The sequence below is a fragment of the Rattus norvegicus genome, chromosome 3 (assembly GCF_036323735.1).
Source record: "Rattus norvegicus strain BN/NHsdMcwi chromosome 3, GRCr8, whole genome shotgun sequence".
Taxonomy (NCBI): domain Eukaryota; kingdom Metazoa; phylum Chordata; class Mammalia; order Rodentia; family Muridae; genus Rattus; species Rattus norvegicus.
In genome coordinates, this window is record NC_086021.1 from 54275904 (window position 1) to 54296872 (window position 20969).

General features: G+C 40.1%; 1 protein-coding gene across 4 annotated transcripts in view; it reads left to right on the forward strand.

Annotated features, from left to right (window-relative positions):
* Window positions 1-283: 283 nt before the first annotated feature.
* Epc2 (enhancer of polycomb homolog 2) overlaps window positions 284-20969 on the forward strand; it is a 100187-nt gene continuing 79501 nt past the window's right edge. For 3 of the 4 annotated variants that reach the window (XM_063284106.1, XM_063284107.1, XM_006234155.5), the window contains exon 1: window positions 284-769. In XM_063284106.1, coding sequence (XP_063140176.1) covers window positions 617-769 — 153 coding nt within the window. In that variant the 5' untranslated portion in view covers window positions 284-616. The remainder of the gene's footprint in view (window positions 770-20969) is intronic. The other variant, NM_001108581.1, reaches the window with a different exon arrangement.

Consider the following 20969-nt stretch of genomic DNA (forward strand, 5'->3'; position numbering starts at 1 on the left):
ACCGCCTCCTGCCCCCTGAGGCGGGCGATCCTGTGCTCCGAGCCTTCCCGAGGGAGCCGAGCGCGGAGCCAGTCGGCCGCGGCGGAGGCACAGGCGCCTGCTCCGGAGCCGGGGCCGAAAGCACCTGGCACCTGCCGCCCCGCCTGCGTGCCGAGCGGCCGGCCAAGGGGCACCGGGACTCAGCTCGCTCTCGCCGGCTGGCTAGCCGCGCCGCGCCGCGGAGAGAGTGGGTGGGCAGGCAGGGGAGGGAAAGGAAGGAGGGAGGGAGGGAGGGAGAGGGCGACGCGCGTCCCCGCGGCGGGGGCGCGCTCTCGCGCGGGCTGCCGGGATCGCTCGCCGCCGCTGTGGTAATGTCCGCCATGTTGGCCATGGCGCAGGGAGCGGATCGGGCGGGCGAGCGGCGGATCTAGAGTGTGGAAGCGGCCGCGGGCGGCGGGGGGCTGTTTTTGGGCGGGGTGGGCGCCCATGCTGGGGCCGGGGGCAGTGCGGAGGAGGAGGAGGAGCGGGCCGGCCGTGCTGCACTGAGGAAGGAGGTGGAGGAGGCGGCGGGAGTGCTCCCCCCTCCCCGCCCGCCCCGCCGCCGCCGCCCGGGCTGTTCCTGTAAGGCGGGGAGACAATGAGTAAACTCTCCTTCCGAGCGCGGGCGCTGGACGCCGCCAAACCGCTGCCCATCTACCGCGGCAAGGACATGCCTGATCTCAACGACTGCGTCTCCATCAACCGGGCCGTGCCCCAGATGCCCACCGGGATGGAGAAGGAGGAGGAATCGGTAGGGACTCGAGTGTTTATTACCCCCCCTTCCCTCCTCCCCCCTCCCCTTTGTCAGCCGGGCCTCGCCATTCACAGAGCGCTCTACGCTCGCTGGAGGGCGCCGCTGCCGCTGCGCGCTCCGGACCCTACGCCGGCGGAGTAGCGTAAACCTGTCGGCCGGCGCAGCGCCCGCCCGCGGCCGCCATGTTGTTGCGTCCCAGTGTTGTGATTAGCTCTCGGCGCCGCTTACGCTGCCGTAAGGGGACCCTGCCGTAAGCAGCGACCGGGAATGGCGCAGGGATGCGCCGGCCGCACTTGGCGTACGGCCTCTGTTTACCTTGTAGACATCTCCCCGGGAGCGGGATTAAATGGTCGAGAGGGGTCTTTTGACTAGGCGATATTTTCGTTACATTTTAAAATTCGTGTGTGCATGAAATTGCCTTTGCAACGGTGTAGGAAAAGTAAAGCTCTTTCAAAACATGCATCTCCCTGCTAGGAGGGTGATGGTTTGCGCTGCCCGCCGGAGGAGGTGCCGCGGGAATAGGCGATGCAACCCTGCGGCCGGGCAGCGAACTCCGGCCCGGACTCTGCTTTAGCGAGCCCCTGAACCGTACGCGGGCTTTGCCTGCGGGACTGGCCCTCCTTGGTTGCGCAGAGTTAGGACGGGGCCCCAGTGCTTGGAACTAGCCTCCGGGCCTGCGCTTCCCGTGCAGCGTCCGGGGAAGTTGCATGTGATATGGCTGTTTACAACTTGAGGACTCAGAGGGTCCGCATTGACAGTTGCATTTTTGGCCAGATGTTCAAATTTTTGCCAAATGCTGTTTCCTTCTTCCCAGCGGTTAAATTATACCCAAGACTGAATTTCCTCTGATTTGACATTGTTTACGACTCCGGAGTGTTGTTACTTGTGTGCGAAGTTCATAGTAACTGCACCCTGAAGAATTTCTTCAATGAACCTTCAGTCCCGCCTTATTGTCAACCACGGGTGTATGTGGATTGGTTCCCTTGCTTCTCTGACTGTCAAAAGAAAGCTGGAGGTTTCTGTGATTGGTTTTCTCTTTTGACTATTAATATTGCAGGAAATGCCTTTAAGCCTTTGATTGGCTGCTCGAATTCTGACCTCATTGTGTTGGTGCTTTGACTTAATCACATTTCGCTTTGGTGTTTTATTACATATTCAGTAGAATATAAAATAGGGCTTCTTTTTAATCTTTCAAAAAAAATTAGAGCCTAGCTTTTATGTCTCAGATTTAGATAGAGCTGAATTGTGTTTGAGAAGTTTGCTTATGAGGTTATTGACTTAACCTTTGATTTTGAGTTAACCTTCTGAACGTCTCTCTATAGGTGATCTAGAAACTGCATTTGGTAGCATGATGCTGTCTTTGCTGATCTCATCTTTCTCTCAGCCGTTTCTTTTAGACACGTGTCTTTACATCGTTTTCTTCTCTTATGTTTGCTATCTTTTGCCTAACGACTGTCAGTTGAAAAAATCAAGTGATCAGTTAATCAGTCTGTCATTTCTTCACGAATGTTGTAGTGTGGTGGTTACTGTTTTTACTATCTCCTGTTTGTCGAATATTTAGATCTAAGATACTGTACTAAGAATCTTATGTAAATGTGATATAAATTTCTTTAAATTACTTTTGTGAGTTATAAGTACAGGCCTTTTTTGATACTCAGGTTGTTTTGTTTTTGTTTTTGTTTTTTTAACACAAAGCTATGACTGATATACTAATTTTTTTGTCCTGTGTTAATTACCTATTATAACTATGGGCAGATTTCTGTGAGAGAGAGCTTCATTCAGGCACAAGTCAAGGTTTGCATGAATCATATGATTTATCATTCACACATACCCATATATGCATGCATACGTGTACCTACATATATGTATGGTCAGTTTTTTCTTTTTTAAGACAAGAGTCCTGCTTTGTAACCTGACTGGCCTTAGACTCACTGTCTTCCTGCAATCACTCCCCATGAAATTGTAGCTATGTCCACTACACCTTTTAGCTTACTTTCAAAGAAAACAGGACCGACTTGAATTTGTAACTTCCCCCCATTACTTTTTCTTGATTTCTGTCATTTGTATTTTAATTGATGTTTTTTGAGTGAAATATATTGAGTCTTATTATCTTTTCAGAATTACTTAGGCACTTGTGTTTTCTATGATTTCTGATAGAAGATAAAGTACAGTTTTGTAAATTGATATTGTAAAAACATAAGTGTTATGTTACTAAGATGAGATAGTAGGATATTAGTTATTGAGATGCATGGTTATTAAAGCTATGTATAAGCCAGTGTGCAGAAGTATTCTTAGTTTTTCAAGAAAATATGTATCTTGATTTCATGGAGCTTAAAGTGAGTCATTTGAGGTAAAGATTATGTACAGTATAGGGAAAGTTAGCAAACTAGGACCTTAAGTTAACATGGCAGATGTACGGGTATGTCAGAAAAAGTAAAATGCCAGTGTAGTTGCCAGGCTGAGAGAAAACTTCCTGCAGAAAGAGAATTTCGAGTTTTCTATTAAACGTTACATTGTGTGAACTAGTACATACATGCCAGGTGTGGGTAGGGATAGCTTCATTGTATCAGTTCTCTTTTCGTTAGTTTGTATTTCCAGAAGGGTTCTCTGTGTAGCCCAGGCTATCCTGAAGCTTGCTTTGTAGATCAGGCAGGCCTTGAACTCACAGAGATCCTCCTGCCTCTGCCGCCACCACCTGGTTGCATCAGTTCTTTTTCCACTTTTGATCTTTCAAGCTTGGTTGTACATTATATGTTAATGCAGATATTTGAGCGTAAGGTATTTAAAGCAAGGTCCTTATCCAGACCTTCCAGATTCCTTATTGTTCATTCATAACCTTCTTCACCTACTGATCCAAACTCCAGGAGACAGTGGCGCTCTATACTAATTTTATTATTTTTTAGCTTTTTCTTTTTTGGATATGCAGACTTTTTTTTTAAACTTTCTTTTCTAACATTTCCTATCTGAATGCTTCAAATATAGTTGAAGTTCAGTGAATATTTGGTAAGTGATTGAAGAAAAGTGGGTGGAGATTAAGTTGAGCAAAGCATAAAAGTACCAGATTCTAGGTGGCTTTGAGTGTTGGGCCCAGGAGGTGATAGAGTAGTCTGGAAGAAAGATTTTTTTCAGTTGTGGGTCTGGAGTCATTTTTTTTTCCTAGTTCTGATCATTAGGTGGCCTTTATCGATGGAAGTTCCTACCTTATCTCAGGTTGTTAATGTTATGTAACATCCAGAGTATGTTGAGCGTGTCCCACATTTTGTTAAGTTAGTGGAGGGGTTAGAGTTCGTTATAGCAATAGGATATATACCTGTGAATGTCTTATTTCTAGAGGGCAGAAATGGCACTTTAGAAATTAAACTTGTTCAACATGACCCATCTAAAATAAAATACAGTAGAGTCAGAAATTGAACTGAGGTCTTGTGTCTGACGTCAGGACTCTGAGCCTTACCTTTGTATTGGTTTATCTATTAAATTAATGACTTGAGGCAGACGGTATTGAAGAATCTGAGTTCCTTTTGTATACACATTCCACTTAAATGTAGAGGAATGCTATATCTGTGGTATATGCTTATCATTTGTTTCTGAAAATGAGGCCCTATCTTATATTTTACAATTAAGATGATTTTGTTGGTTTCAAGCAGCAAAAAATGAATCTGGCTACTTTAAGGAGCTCTGAGAATTTTCTCAGAGACAAGTCCAGGAACCATGGCAGTGATAGACCCTTTAGTAGCAAGTGACATCAGTATCACTGATAACTAATTATCTTTAAGAAGCACTGAACAATATTGGCTAAGTGTACGGGTTCCTAGTTCAGGCCCTCTCCCTCTCCCAGCCCCAGGATGCATGCATGCATGCATGCATATATACATATATACATATATATATATGCATGAGAGAGAGACCGTGAGAATACACACACACACACACACACACACACACACACACACACTTATATATTGTTTTGCATTCTTAGACATGCCAGTATTTATAAGATCCCATCAATTTGTTGAAAGATGAATTGTCCTTTATTTAGAAAAGTTAAATTGGCATGGAGTAAGCATTCACTAAATATCAGGTGTTTCTATCTTTAAATTAAAAATTTTAATTGCAATTATTTAGTGTGTGTGTGCACATGCGTGTGCATATGCATGCAAACTGTGACATGTATGAAGGTCAGAGGACAATTTTTGCATCTGTGGGTTCTGGGAGTTGAACTCAAGATTGTTAGGCTTAGTTAGCACAAGCATCTTTACCCCCTTAGCTATCTCACCAGCCCTACTATTTTTATCACCGCTAAATTTCTCTCAGTTTAAAATTTTAGATTCTTGGTATGTGGAGCATGATTTCCGTGAGAGTTGCATGAAGCTTCTGTCTTCTGTCTTTAAGCCTGGTAGTTACAGAGGTGGTCTACTCCTAGGCAGGAAGTCAACCAGACAGCTACTACTTTGTGTATGGAAGTCAGGTAGATTAATTTTTTAAATCCATGGTTTGAACTGTAGTGAATTCATGTACTTAGTTTTACAAATCATGAATTTGAAAGGGTTTTAATGAGATTAGAATAAAAGAAATCTCTAAAATGTGTTTAAAGAAAGCAAATCCTTCATACTTTGCAGAATTATGTAAGTTTCTGTGGCTTCAAAGAACTTGTTTAGCCTTCTTGGCCCGTAGTTTCCTCATTTCTGAAATAGAATTAGACTGACCTTTAGGTGACTTTTGCCTGTGCAAATGACTTGCGTAGCAAGTTTCCATTCTGTCTATCAATCCAGACATAACTAGATGAAGAGAACAAATATGGCACTGGGTGTTGGGATGCTCCTTTAAGATTGAACTCTGCAGTTCTTACAGCCATTCCTTGTTTTGACGTGGAGTACTTTTTATATGTGAGTTCATTATGTTTATCCACTGTCTAATACCTTATGTTCTTATAAAGGGATAGAGCAGTCTAGTCTATATTTTGGCTGTTTCATTAGCTCTGATTTTCTTGCACTATCTTACTGCTATTACTCATCACTATTAACTGTTTTAGTCAGCTTTCTTGTGTCTTGGCTTTGTGTGTAAAACTGTATGAGTACAGGGCTGGGGATTTAGCTCAGTGGTAGAGCGCTTACCTAGGAAGCTCAAGGCCCTGGGTTCGGTCCCCAGCTCCGAAAAAAAAGAACCAAAAAAAAAAAAAAAAACTGTATGAGTTCGAATGCTGTATATGAAAGGAGAGAATGAGTATACATTTTCCCAACTAGACTAATGGGCATAGGAAAGTTATTATGTTTAATTTAATACCTAACACAAACAGGATATCGAGCAGGAACTTAGGTCCCTTTTGACTTTAAATGATGGAAGGTTTATAATATAGGTATTAACTGTGCTCACAGCTACTTGGTTAAGTTTGATTGTATGACTGCATGTATCCCTGCATCTTCAAGTAGAGTGGAAATGAAAGGATAATGAATGGCAGGGTCAGCCAGGAGGAATGGCTGATAGGAATAAGTCACTAAGGAGACCAATACAGATGGCAGAAGGTCTCCTACAATTATTAGACTTTGTCTTAAAGTTAGTCTTTGATTATGGGCCTTGCCTGTACTGTATAAATGGAACAAACACAACTTCAAATTTGCCTACCTCACCATTCAGGATTGTTCTTTCTGGAGTTAGTATTGTACAAGTAAATAGTTGTCATTCCGGATTTTCCTCAGCAGCATTTCTTTATCTGTTTTTTTTAGGTTTCTTTTTCCCTTCAGCGAATATAGTGTTGAAATCAGATGGCTGCATTGTGAGAGTAAGCCTATGTTTTTACTTGTCAGTGCTTCATATCCTTACCACTGCCCTCCTCAGGCAAAGTGGGTAAAGGTTGACCAAGAATCTCACAAGTGGTAGGTAGTTAATAGTACTGTTAATTGGACAAAATAGCCTTGGCCTTTGCCTCTTCCCATGGACAGTTGAAGTGATAACCATCTCAAAAGGTCATTTTTGTTAAGATTTATTTATTTTTTATTAAATGTGTATTTACATTTACATGTATTTACATGTATTTAAGTAAACTGGGTACATGCCTGATGCCCCCAAAGACCAGAAGAGAGAGTGTGATTCTATGCCCCTGGAGTTACAAATGGTAGTGACCTGCCATGTGGGTGCTAGAAACCGAATCCCAGTCCATCTTAAGAATAGCAGATGCTCTTAACCGTGCACCATCTCATCAGCCCCTCAAAGCATAGCTTTAAAATGAAAGAGCTCGTGTTTGGCAAGACTTGAATCTGCCTTATATGCCATTTGTTAACAACTATTATTGATGAACAGTTTTCAGTCATACAGAGTAAAGGAAAGGGAAGAATAAAATATGAAGTATTCCCCAAAACATTCTTACATAAATTTCCCACTTTTTCTTTATCTTGCCAGTTGAAAATATTTTTATTTTTAAGCTTTAGTTCAGTGCACTAGCAAGTTAATATGTATATTTTCCTTTTTTCTGTGTTGTGGCAGAGTGATTAAGTCAAATTGACTTAATTAAAAGTTAAAATTCTGGCAAAAAGAACAAAACTTTTAGCTACTTCTAAAGCAGTAATTGGGTTTTAAATGTATAGTTTACTATTGTATTTGTTTTTCAGAGTCGATTTTTATTTTAAAAATTGGGTAAATGCATAGTTATGAGAGAAAATAAATTTGTGTGCTGACAGCCTCTTCGGGGTAGTATGCACAAGAGTGGACGAAGACAGTCTTGTATGTCAGTGAGCTTCAGGGTTAGCACATTTAGAGAACAAGGTTGGTGAATGTAGCCGTGCCATGTTTTATTCTTGTAATATTTTAGCTGGAACATTATTAGCAATTCAATCTGTAGTGAACGATAACAAGACTATTGCAGGCAGAATGAGAAATGTTTACATCTGCCCCCTGCACATTAATTTCTGGTAGCATTCCCGTTTGGGTAATTAGGAAATGATTCCTCTACCAGTTTCTAAATGGAGGCTGTAACACTTGATGTGAGAACCTTTATCTGGGGAGTCTCGGCTTTTCTGGGTTATGGATCCTTTTGGCTGTCTGATAATACCTTAATATGCAGAATCAGAGAAAATTCACAGAGGTGGCTCATACCTTTAATCTCAGCACTTGGGAGGCAGAGGCAGGCGGATCTCTGAGTTCAAGACTAGCCTGGTCTACAGAGCAAGTTCCTGGCCAGGGCTACACAGTGAAACCCTGTTTGAGGGGGAAAAAAATCAGAGAGTTATATTAGAAAACAGTTTAAATGATATTAGCTTTAAAGCAGGGTGCAGAGTTGAATCTGATTATGTTAAATTTGAACAATATTTTGACAAGTAACATTGTAACATGACATGAAAAGATTTATGATTTCTGTTAGTATTGCTAGTACTATGTTTTACTATTGACTACATTAGTAAGACCAAAGAAAATGTTAAATTTGCTTGAGTTTAGGGAAGTTAAAAGATGACTATTTTCTCAGCCATTGTGTGGATCTTTTGGTTATTTTCTGTGACTATTTTAGGGACCTATGATTCCTGGGAATAAAGATTTATGAAAAGATGTCATAAGAAACATTGCTGCTTGCCTGTTATGTAGGAGATACACTGATTGTTACTTTATGATAAAGGACAGTGACTGATTTCCCTAAAGATTGAGAATAGGATTGTTCATGTATAGTACTTGGTAGGGAGGCCATGTGAGATAGTTTAGCCACTTAGCAGGACTTGTCAGGGCTTCCATAGTACCCCCAGAGTAGTGTAAATGGTTTCGTTCAGTAGATCTCAAATGTTAACATGTGTCAGATTACTTGGAAAGTTTATTTAAGCAGACTTTAGGGGTTGCAGTCTCAGTCTCTCAATCAGTAGGTCTAGTATAGAGCATAAGAATTTTCATTTAAGGGGGTTGGGGATTTAGCTCAGTGGTAGAGCGCTTGCCTAGCAAGCGCAAGGCCCTGGGTTCGGTCCCCAGCTCTGAAAAAAAAAAGGAATTTTCATTTTAAAGATACTTCCAAGTGTATCAGTTACCTTTCTTGCCGTTGTGACAAAATAATTTGCAGAAATAACCTGTGAAGGGAAGGGTTTGCTTTTGATCATGATTTAAGGAGAGTTGCAGTCCACTGGTGGTAGAACAGACAGCAGACAGCAGGAGTGAGGTGATTGGTTCCATTGTGACTGTAGGCAGGAAGCACAGAGGAATGCTAGTGCTCAAGTATGGTTCTCCTTTTTTCACAGAATAGTACAGCCCCATATTCAGGGTGGGAACTTCTCTACTCAAACCTTTCTGAAAATATGTAGACAAACTCATAGGTATGTTTTCATAATGATGCTAAATTCAGTCAAATTGACAATGAAGATTGACAATCAGTGTAAGATTTTGCTGCCATTTGTCTAGAAACACAATTTTGAGATCCAGGATAATTTTCCCCTTCCCCTTCCTATCTCGCCCTTTCTCCCCTGCCCCATTTCTTTTTTTTCCCTTCTTTTTTATTTATGTGCATGTGTTTACATATGCCATATGTGTAGGAGTGCCCCAAAAGGCCTGAACATTTATTTATCTCCTAGAGCTTGAATTACAGATAGTTGTGAGCCACCCAACATAAGTTCTGGAAACCAAACTCAGGGCTTCAGCAGGAGCAGTATGTGGTAACTATTGGGCCATCCATCTTTCCAGCTTCATTCATACATACACGCGCACACACACACACGCACACACACACACGGGGGGGGGGTTAATGTAGATATCATTCTATGTTTCTTTATTTTCTATAGGTTCTTTATCAGTGTTATGGTTCTTATTGGAGAGATGTTTTTCTTCCATTCTGTATTCAGTCTAAGACTTTTAGACTGTGCCCCTAACCCGCTTTGGTCTGTTGTAGATGGCTAGATGACACTGGTTTTGCCATTCTAATACTTTAGGAATTGATTGGTGTATTGATATGCTACTCATTTTGTTTTGTTGATTTTGTATTCTGCAATTTTGATAATTCTAGTATTTTGGTGGAGTTGGGTTTCCCTGTGTATGAGATCATGCCATCTGCAGAGTGACATTTTAGATGTTCTTTACTTCTTTTTCTTGGTTGATTAGACTGAGGAGGACAGCTAGTATTGTGTTGAGTAAAGGCAGTTCAAGTGGGTATTTTTGTCTTGTTCTAGGTCTTAGTGTGAAAGCATTAAACATTTTCTCTTTTCTTTTTCTTTTTCTTTTTTCTTTTTTTTTTTTTTTTTTTTTTCTGGAACTGGGGACCAAACCCAGGGTCTTGCGCTTGCTAGGCAAGCGCTCTACCACTGAGCTAAATCCCCAATCCCCATTTTCTCATTCCTTATACCGATAGTGGTTGGCTTATTTTGGTGATCATTATATATTGCTCTCTGTTCCTTTTGTATAGAAGTATCTTATCATCTCTGAGACTACTGAATAAACTCGCCGTTTCTAGTTCTTTATGATCTCAAAAGTATCTTATCATCTCTGAGACTACTGAATAAACTCACCGTTTCTAGTTCTTTATGATCTCTGGTTGGCTGGTTCAACTCAGCTGTTCTGACTAAAACTCCTCTCCAAGCTGAATGATTCAAGCTAGCTTCTCTCTCGACTTCTGACTGAATTACTCTGCTTGGCCTCAAACTAACTCTAGCAATCTGTTTTCATCTTCTAGCTCCTGCTCATTCTCTGGTTCATTCTGTTTTTACCAGTGTCAGCTTGTTCTCTCTTCAACCTGTCTGTAAAACTGTTATGGTAAAAAAACTGAACTCTATGAACTGAAATGCCACCAACCAAACTGCCACACCCCATTCTGCTGCACTGCCTCTCAACTGACTCCTGAGTGCTGGGAAAAGGTACATACCACCCTGTCTTTACCTAAGCTTTTCTATACCTAGAACTTGCTCTGTACAAGTCTGGCCTTGAACTCAGAGATCTGTTTACCTCTGTCTTCTGGAATTAAAGATTCATCTGTATTCCAGCCAGAGTAGCCATGTTTTTGAGTTAAATTTTTTCTACACTCTTGAGTTTTTCTCAAATGCCCTATTCTGTTGAATCGATCATATGGTTTTATAACTTTTATTTTGTTTATGATGGCACATCACTTCTACTAACTTCCATGTTGTGTACTATAGGTGTGGAATTTTCTGGTTGCAGTATCCTTTTGGATTTCCAGATTAGGTCTGTGTATCCTATAACTACTTTTCTATCATATCATTATTAAATATGTGAAAAGATGCCAGAAAAGTATGGAAAAGAAACATTGATTCCCTAAATCTCATCTACCTTCAGAAGTCCATGTTTGGCTTTTGAGGTGAATGTACTGCTCTCTGTCTTTCTCCCTTTTATGTGTAAGTATCCTGTTGTAGTACCCAATTAAAAACTGAGACACCACATCTGAGAAGGTACTGGACAGAGAGCGTAGCCACCATGTAGGAGCGGGTGGGGGGGTGTTGTAGCCTAAAAGGGCTCTCTGACTGGGTCCGGGACAACAAAGGTGGAATACACAGTTCAGTAAGCAATAACTTGGGAATGTTGGAGGGAAGTGGATTAGCCATGTGCAGGTTATGAAGTGGCCCAGCCACTGAGTTGTTTTAGGCATATCCACATATAAAGGCTGTGCATGTGCCTTTCATTTGAGAACCCAGAACATTAGGGCGGGTAGTGAGGAACAGGCCACTGATGGAATCAGCGTAAGTATTTAATTGGATACCACTACAGTATCCTATATATGAATATGAGAGGGGAACAGACACTTAACTTATTTTGGTTTTTACCTGTTTCTGTTAGATTGAAAAATCTTAGAAATGAATCTCTTTGATTGAGTCTGTATGGTCTTGTCACTGAATCCTAGGACATAGATAATATAGAAATAAGACAGCTTATAGTTGGATCATTGTCTAACCTGAGTTTGGGATGAATAGTGGTGCTCAGAACCAAAGGAACTTAAGTGTTCATGTGTATTATGAACTCATGTTCATTAAACCCTTGTGGGCTCTGTGGCACTGGTGTAGCTAGATGGTGGTTCAAAGATGGGGCTACTATCAGTCAGTTCCATTTTGACAATATTGACAATATATTACAATATTTCTGTTATGTAATTGTAGTTAAAAGGTCTCTCCCTTTGGTTCTTAATTATTGTAATGTTTATATGGAATTTCTATGGTTTCTTCTAGTATATGCTGTTGTTTGTTTGTACTGTCAGACCCAAGGTTCTGTTTTTGCTATATCTAGTTCTCTACCACTGACTCATATCCCAAGCCCCAAAATTATTACCAGCTTCCCTCATCCAAACGGACATCCAGTTGTTCCAAGAAAAACTACAGTTATCTTTTCTGCAAAGTTTCCTAGGTACTGGGGCCTTTTGACTGTCTTGAGGTAGGATTCGCGTACTGCCCATGTGTCAGTCTCCTGCAGAGGGGTTAGAGCTGTGTGCCAGAGCTTCTTTCTCATGCCCAGCTTCTTTCTCTTCGGCTCCATTGAGCACAGTGTTTACTGCCTTAATTGTTAATTGTCTTATAATTTCATCATTACATCCTATCAGTTATTTCATCTCTTTCGATGCCTCTCTCACTGCTCTGCTTTCTTAGATATTTCCTAGGTACCGTTGCATTTTTTTCATGTGAACTTTATAATTATTTTGCCAAAAATCCAGAAAATAATGTTGGTATTTTTGTTAGGATTCACCGTACATTGATCAATCGACTTACAGAGAATTGATACACTTATGGATTCTCTCATTTGCTGAAGTCTGTTTATTTTTGAGGAATGCTTTTCTTTTGTTGAGTTTTTATAGGAGTTTTATGTGATTTTTATTGTAAATGGCATTTTAATATTCCCTTCTATTGTCATTGTGTTTACAAACTGTTGGTTTTTTTTACTTTGAAAAACACCTATTTTGACTATATATATACACGTAAGTAAGTACCTGCATATGTATGTGCACCATGTGTGGACCTGGTGCCCTAATAAACCAGAAAAGGGCGTTCCCTGCATTGACAGTTGCAGACAATTATGGGCTACCTGATACAGGTGCTCTGAGCTAACCCCAGTTCTCTGCAGGAATAACAAGTGCTCTTAACCTAACCTAACTGCTCCATCTCTTTAGCCTAAGCGATTGATTTCTGTATGTTAATTTTTCATGCTACAACACTACCAAATGATGTAATTATGCTAGGTGCATCGATTCCCTTGGGTTGTTTATCTCTGCTTCTCAAACACTAGGCCTCAAATAGTGTTTTCTTTTAATTCTCTACAAAGGATCTTGGACATCTTCTTGACCAAATGTGGCCAGCCCAAAGCTTCTGTAATCCATTCTTCTAAGTTACTGAGAGGTAGAATGTGGTTGGCTAGTTGAGGTTACATATCTAGTCTGGTTCAGTTAACTGTGACTTTGGGTATGATGAGGTAACTGATTAATCAGCTTGGTTGATGGCTGTTCAGTTTGTGGAAGAGAACAGAAATTTACAGATTGGGGCAAATATCTGCAGAGATATCTACTGCAATTTTATATTTTGTAAGACGAAGTTCGTAGCTATAGATATTAATAACAGTTTGTCCAGGGGGCTGGAGAGATGGCTCAGCAGTTAAGAGCACAGACTGCTCTTCCAGAGGTCCTGAGTTCAATTCCCAGCAACCACATGGTGGCTCACAACCATCTATAATGGGATCAGATGTCGTCTTCTCGTGTGTCTGAAGACAGTAACACTGTACTTATATACATAAAATAAAATAAATCTTTAAAAAAACAGTTTGTCCAGATAGTGGTTTCTCTTCTGATAAGTGCCATCAGACCCCTGGGGATCATCACTGTCTGTTTCACTCTCCAGTACATGTGCTTAGTGCTAACTTAGAACTAAAATTCTAAATGACCCTCAGAGTTCCCTACTACCTACCACTCTCAACCCCTTAAAAGGCAGAGTTCTTATATTATGTATACTTGACACACTATACATGTTATGTGATTGGATAGTGCTGGTGTTTGTGTGTAGCTACAAAACCATTTCCACAGTCAGGATAAAGCACGCTACCTTGAGTTGTTTTTTTTTTTTTTTTAAAGATTTATTTATTTATTATATGTAAGTACACTGTACCTGTCTTCAGACACACCAGAAGAGGGCATCAGATCTCATTACAGATGGTCGTGAGCCACCATGCGGTTGCCGGGACCTGAACTCAGGACCTCCAGAAGAGCAGCCAGTGCTCCCAACCACTGAGCCATCTCCAGCCCATACCTTGAGTTTTAAATAAGCAGCAGTCTTCTGTAATTGGAGATTAATAATACCTTCTAGAGTTTTGTATAAATGGAACATAATATACTTTTATCCCTCTACCTTATTGCTACTCAGAATTTAATTATTTTTAAGATTTATACATATTGTAACATCAGTAGTTTATCCATTGCTGGGTGTGGCCATACAAACTTATAAACCAATACTCAGGAGACAGAGGCAGGAAGATCACCACAAATTTGTAGTTACAGATCTGCCAATTACAGAGTGAGACAATTGTTTTTAAAAAGTCTTCCTAGTTCTGAAAGGAAGCTTCATCCCTTTTTATTGCTAACTGGTATTCCTATTATAGCTGTTGTACAGTAGCCATTCACCTGTTAGGTGACAGTTACTGTGAGGATAATGACTTAGTAACTAAGTGTCTGCAGTGAAATGGCTTCAGGTCATGGTGGTTTCAAAGTGTGGAGTCTATAAGACATGCTGTCGTGATGGTTTCCACAGAGGGTCTACCATAACCATACCATTTTAGATGTTTATGTAATTGAAAACCTTGTTGTGCAAAAGTTTGACATGGCGATTTGGTCTTACCTGGGAGAATATTTAAAATGTTAAACACCAGGTCCCATCCTAAGGTTAGAGAATCAAAATGTGAACTTTTACATTTATTATTATTATTATTATTATTATTATTATTATTATTAAGATTCCCTAGGTTCTTCAATGCTCTGTAGGATTTGAGAATCTTTGGGGAGCAGAACTTTTCATGTTTGTTTGTTTGTTTGTTTGTTTCAGGTATAGAACACCTGAAGGCTTTGACACATTTTGGTTTGCGGATAGTAAGATAGTTGTTAGTTAAAAAATATGACATAATATTGATAATGGAGAATATTGTGGTTAAGGTTGTCAATGTGACAGGATCTCAGATCACTGGGAGACTATAGTTTCTGGGCATTCCAGGGGTACTAACCTCCTGATCCTTCCCAAACAGTTCTATCAAGCGGGTAGGGTGTAGGGGTGGGGTGGGGTATAGGGGTGGAGTGGTACTGAGACATATAAGCTTATAGGAGCCATTCATTTTGACACCACCACACCCAATGAATTGGCAGGCTGCTAACTGTACCTTATGTTCTTTATCTTTCTTTTACAGTCACTGAGTCTTAGTTACCGTTCTATTGCTGTAAAGAGACACCATGGCCAAGGCAACTTAGAACAGCTACTAGTTTGATTGGAGGCTTTAATTTACAGTTTCAGAGGGTTATTCTATTTCCATCATGGTGGGAAGCATGGTGGCAGCAGGCAGGGATGGTACTGGAGCAGGACAGTAGCTGAGAACTTACACCTGATCCACAATTTGCAGGCACAGAAAAAGCAAGCAACACTGGGCTTATTGTGGGCTTTTGAAACCTCAAAAGCCCCCACCAGTAACACAGCTCCAACAAGGCCAATACCTTTCCTAAACAGTCTAGCAACTGTGAACTAAATGTTCAAATATTTGAGCCCATGGGGGCCATTGTTATTCAAATTACCACACAGTAATACAGTTCTTGAATATTTGGGGGGGGGGGCGGTTGTGGTAGGTATCTCTAAGTGTGCCTAAACCTGTGTGGAAGCCAGAGAAAGATGTCAGGTATCTCCACCTTAACCCCTCAGGATGTCTCTCTGGTTATGGGGCTCCCTATATTTTGGTTAGGTTAGTAGGGTTGATCCTGTCTCCATCTCTTTACCTCTTTCAAGCATGGACGTTATAGGCACACATAACCACAACTGGCTTTTACATAGGATACTGAGGCTCCAAATTCATGTCTTCATGCTTGCTCAGCACTTGCCCACTGAGCCTTCTCCCCACACCTTGATTCTTGGTTTGAAAATGTAGTTCTTGAACTACTGTATGAGGTTATCAATCCTAGTATCATAGGAATGAAAGATAATTTGAGAAATAAAGACAAATAAAAAAATTAAGTCTTTTTTTTTTTTTTTTACAACTAAATGTCAGTAACTTACTTGCGTACTTTGAATCTTACTTTGAATCTTCTGCTCATTTCTCTGTTGAGTAAATGATCATAGACTAAATGCCATGGATGCTTGTGTCACCTTCCTAAGGAAGAACTGATATTGAAGATTATGTCCTTAACTAGCATTAGCAAATACATGACTCAGAACAAGGTTTCAGAAACCCAGCAGTCAGATGCAGGAATAAAGGGCAGATACTTGTTACTTTATCAAATGGAGCATGTTAATTTAAAGTAACTTATAATGAGTTTTTGAGACATTGATCTGTAAGTCAAATAATAAAGCTTATGACATTTCCACACAGTTGAGATGGCTTCCAGTTTTCCACCTGTGCTTATAATGTAACACACTGAATACCCCTGACTCCACCTTGCCTTCATATACCTCCCAAGTAATTATAATAAAAAGAGAAGTTGTGCACATGTGCACATGTCAATACTTTAATACTTCAGCTGTTTTCAGGACAAAATAACCACCTCTACTTTGTTTTTCAATTAAAGGAATTTATTGCAAATGGATACCTAATTTGTTTGATGAACAGGAGGTTTAATAATGTAACTTAATGTCAAGCTAAAACTTGATTGTGTTTTTTATATTTTCTTTCCGTCTCCGTTTTTGTTTTTTTTGACAGTTTCTCTGTGTAGCCCTGGCTGTCCCGAAACTCACTCTGTAGACCAGGCCAGCCCTGAGTTCAGAGATCGCCTGCTACTGCCTCTCGAGTGCTGGGATTAAAGGTGCGCACCACCACTGCCAGGCAAAGGTGGCATTTAATGAAATGGGCATGACGTCACCTTCAAAGGAAGTGTATGTTTAGAAATACCAGAGAAGTGGATAGTCTTCAGATATGTCTCATTATTTTGAAGAACATTTTTGTTTGTTTTGTTTATTTTTTATATTTTTAGGACAGAGTTTCTCAGTGTATCCTTGCCTGTCCTGGAACTCAATTTGCCAACTATGTTGCACCCATAGAACTCCTCCTGCCTCTCTCTGAGTTCTGGGATTAAAGGTGTGTGTAACTACTGCCTGCCTTGAACGTTTCTTAATATTACTTTTAATAATTTTATTTCTTTCACTGCAAAGCTATACTGTTGTCAAGTAAAATAAAAATACATGTTACTAGAAAAGTAAGAGAGGTAGGAAAATACAAGACCACATATTTTAAATATTGGTTGTACCTAATTATTGCCAAATTGCTTTTAAGTTTCCAGATGTCTACTCTAAAGTTTGGTGATTATAGAGGACCACAGTCTATGGGCTGTATTGCCTTAAGCGGGTGTTTCTTAAACAGGTGGTTCTCAGAGTGTAGTCTTCAATCTCCAACATCATTATCCTGTGGGAACTTGTTAGGAATATGCATTGTCTAACTCCATCCCAGATGTGCCAAATTAGAGACTCTGAAGTTTTTATTAGAGTATTGAAATAAGACCTGTCAGATCATCCTGATGCTTACAAATGTTTGAGAGCCGAGATTGGATTTTCTTCATTTCAAAATGCTGATTATTCAGGATGTGCTTAGTCAGAACTGGAAATCACTCTTACTAAGTCTGAATTCTTTAAATGGCATTTGTAAAGAGAAGACTTAAAGATTGGGCTGGTTATGACATTTTAATATGGTACATACCCTGCATGCACAAAAACTTTGGAGATTAAAACTATGCTAGGTTAGTGCATTACCACTGGACTACAACAGATTCTTAGATGGATACTAATAGGGTGACTAGAATTCAAGATCATACTGTAGAAACATGTGCTAAGTGAAAAGGAAGATTCAAACTGGCTGCAGTGGTGTATGTGTGCCCTAAATCCCAGCACTTGGGAGACAGAGGCAGATGCATCTCTGTGACTTTGAGGACAGCCAGAGCCACAATAGTGACAACTTGTCTTCAGACAAATAGACAGACAAATAATAGAAAAGAATTAAGAAAGAAAAGGTAGATTTTAGATACTAGACTTAGAATTTGGTTGACATATGAATCCCATTAATCTTGATATTGGAATGAAGACTGTAGGCCAGAACGTAATAATTTTAAGACCTTAGAGCTGCATAGCAAGTGTTATCAGACAGTTAGTTCTAAGAGTGTGGTAAGTTGTCTGATGAGTCTCAAACCAGTGGAGAATGAATGATCTTACAGACAGTTGTAAGCTGCTAATACATGGGTACTGAGAATCAAACCTGGGGCCTCTGGAAAAGCATCCAGTGCTCTCAAGCACAGAGCAAATTCTCTAACCCCAGTTTTTGTATTTTTCTGAGTTTTGGAATAGATATTTGGTTTTTTTGTTTGTTTGTTTGTTTTGTTTTTCAAGTGTTTTTTTTCTCTTTCTATAGAGATTATCATGTGTGTGTGGTTTTTTTTTTTTTTTTCATTTTAAAAATAACGTTGTGGACAGTAGTCATAGACTATTTTCTTGTTTGCGTGTTTCAAGGCAGTGTCTTGGTTTAGCTCAGGCTGACCTTCAGTATGTAGCCTAAACCGTTCTTCAGTTCCTGCTCATTTTACCTCTCCTTCTGTGCTTACTGCCATATCCAGCTTAGCTCTTAACATTCTTGACATAAACCCCATTTATTTCTGTAATGGTATTTCTACACTATTGGATTCTATTTACTCAGTTTTTGCTTTGAGTGATTACATATATAAGGGATATTTGGTATAATTTTCTTTTTTTCTCATTTTACTATCAGAGAAATACTGTTCCATAAAATGACTTGGGGACAGTCTCTTCATAATTTTGCAAAGTTTGGATAGAGTTGCTGTCGTTTCTGCTTTGCTATTTATTTGAAGATATCCTCCAGTAAAGCCTTTATCCATGGGTTTTCTTTTTATGGGTTTTAAAAGTATATTTCAAACACGCCAATGATTGCAAGGTTACTCAGGTTATCTGTGTCTTACTGAGTACACTTTAGCAGTTTGTTTCTTTCAAGAAATCTGTCCCTGAACCAACACAGAGATCCACTACTTGACAGAGTGTAAAGTGGAAAAGTGTCCAGAGTGGAAAGATTTTGAAGCACTCAGTCCTAAATGAGATGCTTTCATCAGGCCCCTTCCCTCGGGGCCCTGGGATCTCTGTGAAGAGGAGGTGGAAAGACTTTAAGAGCCATAGAGTATGTATGACACCAGGGAAACTCGTCCAGACACTGTAGGATGGATGTACATGTGAACTCACTCAGACTGTGGGAGCATGCACGGGGCCTGCAGAGGCTCCAGACCTGAGAGGGGAAGTGGACATGGGCTCTTAGCCCCAATCTATAAACTATCTCCAGTTGACACTCACAAAGGAAAATATTAGTTTTAACCAATGGAATTTCATTGGGTGTATTAATCACACATTTAACAATAGATGGCCAACACAAGACAATGGTATTGTGTTTTTGTGTTTCTGAGCTGTTTGTATGTGTATTTCTAGTGGTTTTTTTCCCCCCAATATTAATCGTGTTTGTCAGTTTTCTAAAGAGAGGAAAAATGGGGGTGAAATTAGGTAGGTGGGGAAGAATCTGGAAGAAGTTGGGGGAAGGGAAACTGGTCAGAATATATTGTATCATTTGAGGTGGGAGGGACCAGAAGAGGGGAGAAAGAAATTTGTCCCTGTCAGCTGATTGTCCAATTTCTTGGCAGTAAATTGATTAGAATGTTTGCTGATACTGGTAGTTTGTATCCTCTTTTCTCTCTGATCCGTATTAGCATCAGTTTGTGGATTTTCTTAAATTATCTGCTTTTCCTTTCATGTATTTTTCTGGTTTCTGTTTAACTGATTCCCTCATTTGTCTTGAGTATTTCCTTTCTTTTGCTTACTTTGCATTTAACTTTTTCTTTTTCTATTCCCTTAAGGTAGATGTTCAGGTTATTGGATTATTTTATTTAATTTTTATGTTTCAGGGCATTAAGCCCAGGGCCTTACATATTGCTAGCCCAGTGTTCTCCCACTGAATTTAGCCCAAAATATCTTCTTTTTTCCTCATAAGTGTTGCTTTGTTGATATTTTACATTTTTAATCTAATTCTATTTGTGTGTGTGTCTGTCTGTGTGTGTGTGTGTGTGTGTGTGTGTGTGTGTGTGTGTGTGTGTGTGTGTGTGTGTGTAGCCCATGTTGCTCTGGAGCTCTCTTGAGCTGGTTTAACTCCTTATATGTTAGATCTACTTGGTAGGTAGATGTCTCATGGTTTGGTCATTTTCAACACACTGGACTATCCACTGCAACTTTCATGGCTTCCAGTGATCTTTCAGGGCCTCCTCTCAGAAGCACCAGAACTCCCACGTTGCCTGGCCTCTCTGAAATCATGGAGGAAGAGTTCATGGTCTCCTCCCTCTTAATTTTTTTATATTTCCAAAGCCACTGTCATATACAGACTCTTGTCCTCTTGAATTGTATTAGCAGGCTAAGTTTTAGTATGCTGTTATTTTCTTGGAGCAAAACTCAGACCTTTTACTTCTACAAGTTGGAAGCTTGTACAAGTTGGGGGAGGTCTTGCCCTGAGGATGTTTTCCTTTGTTCCAGTGTGGAACCGGCCTTTCCTTAAAGAAGTGAGTCTCCTTAGTGTTACAATTTTCTCTGTACCTGTCTTCTACAGTAACATTAAATAAAGTTCCTACTGCACTTTTTCGCTCCAAACTGTACAATTTGTATTTCTTTTTGTCCCATATGTTGTATTTCATTGCAAATCTGCCTAAGAGTTATCAGTAATAACTGTGCCACAGATTACTTATATGTTCTCTGGAAATTTCCTCTGCCAAAGAAATTAAGACTGTAATCACCACACCTGAGTCATGATTATGTTATATACAAGATGAACTTATTCCTATTTTTTAATCTGCATGCTGTTATTTATACTAATTTGAAACTCAAGTACAGTGTGATTAGACATGAGCCCAGAGGTGTTTGTCTTGTACTGGTGTTGATCACACGGTATACTATGAGAGGGGACTTCTCATGGTTGCTTGTCTTCTGTCAAGTTGACGAAGTTCCTATTTAGGAAATTTCAAGTATGGATGAGTTATTGAAAGTTTGTTTGT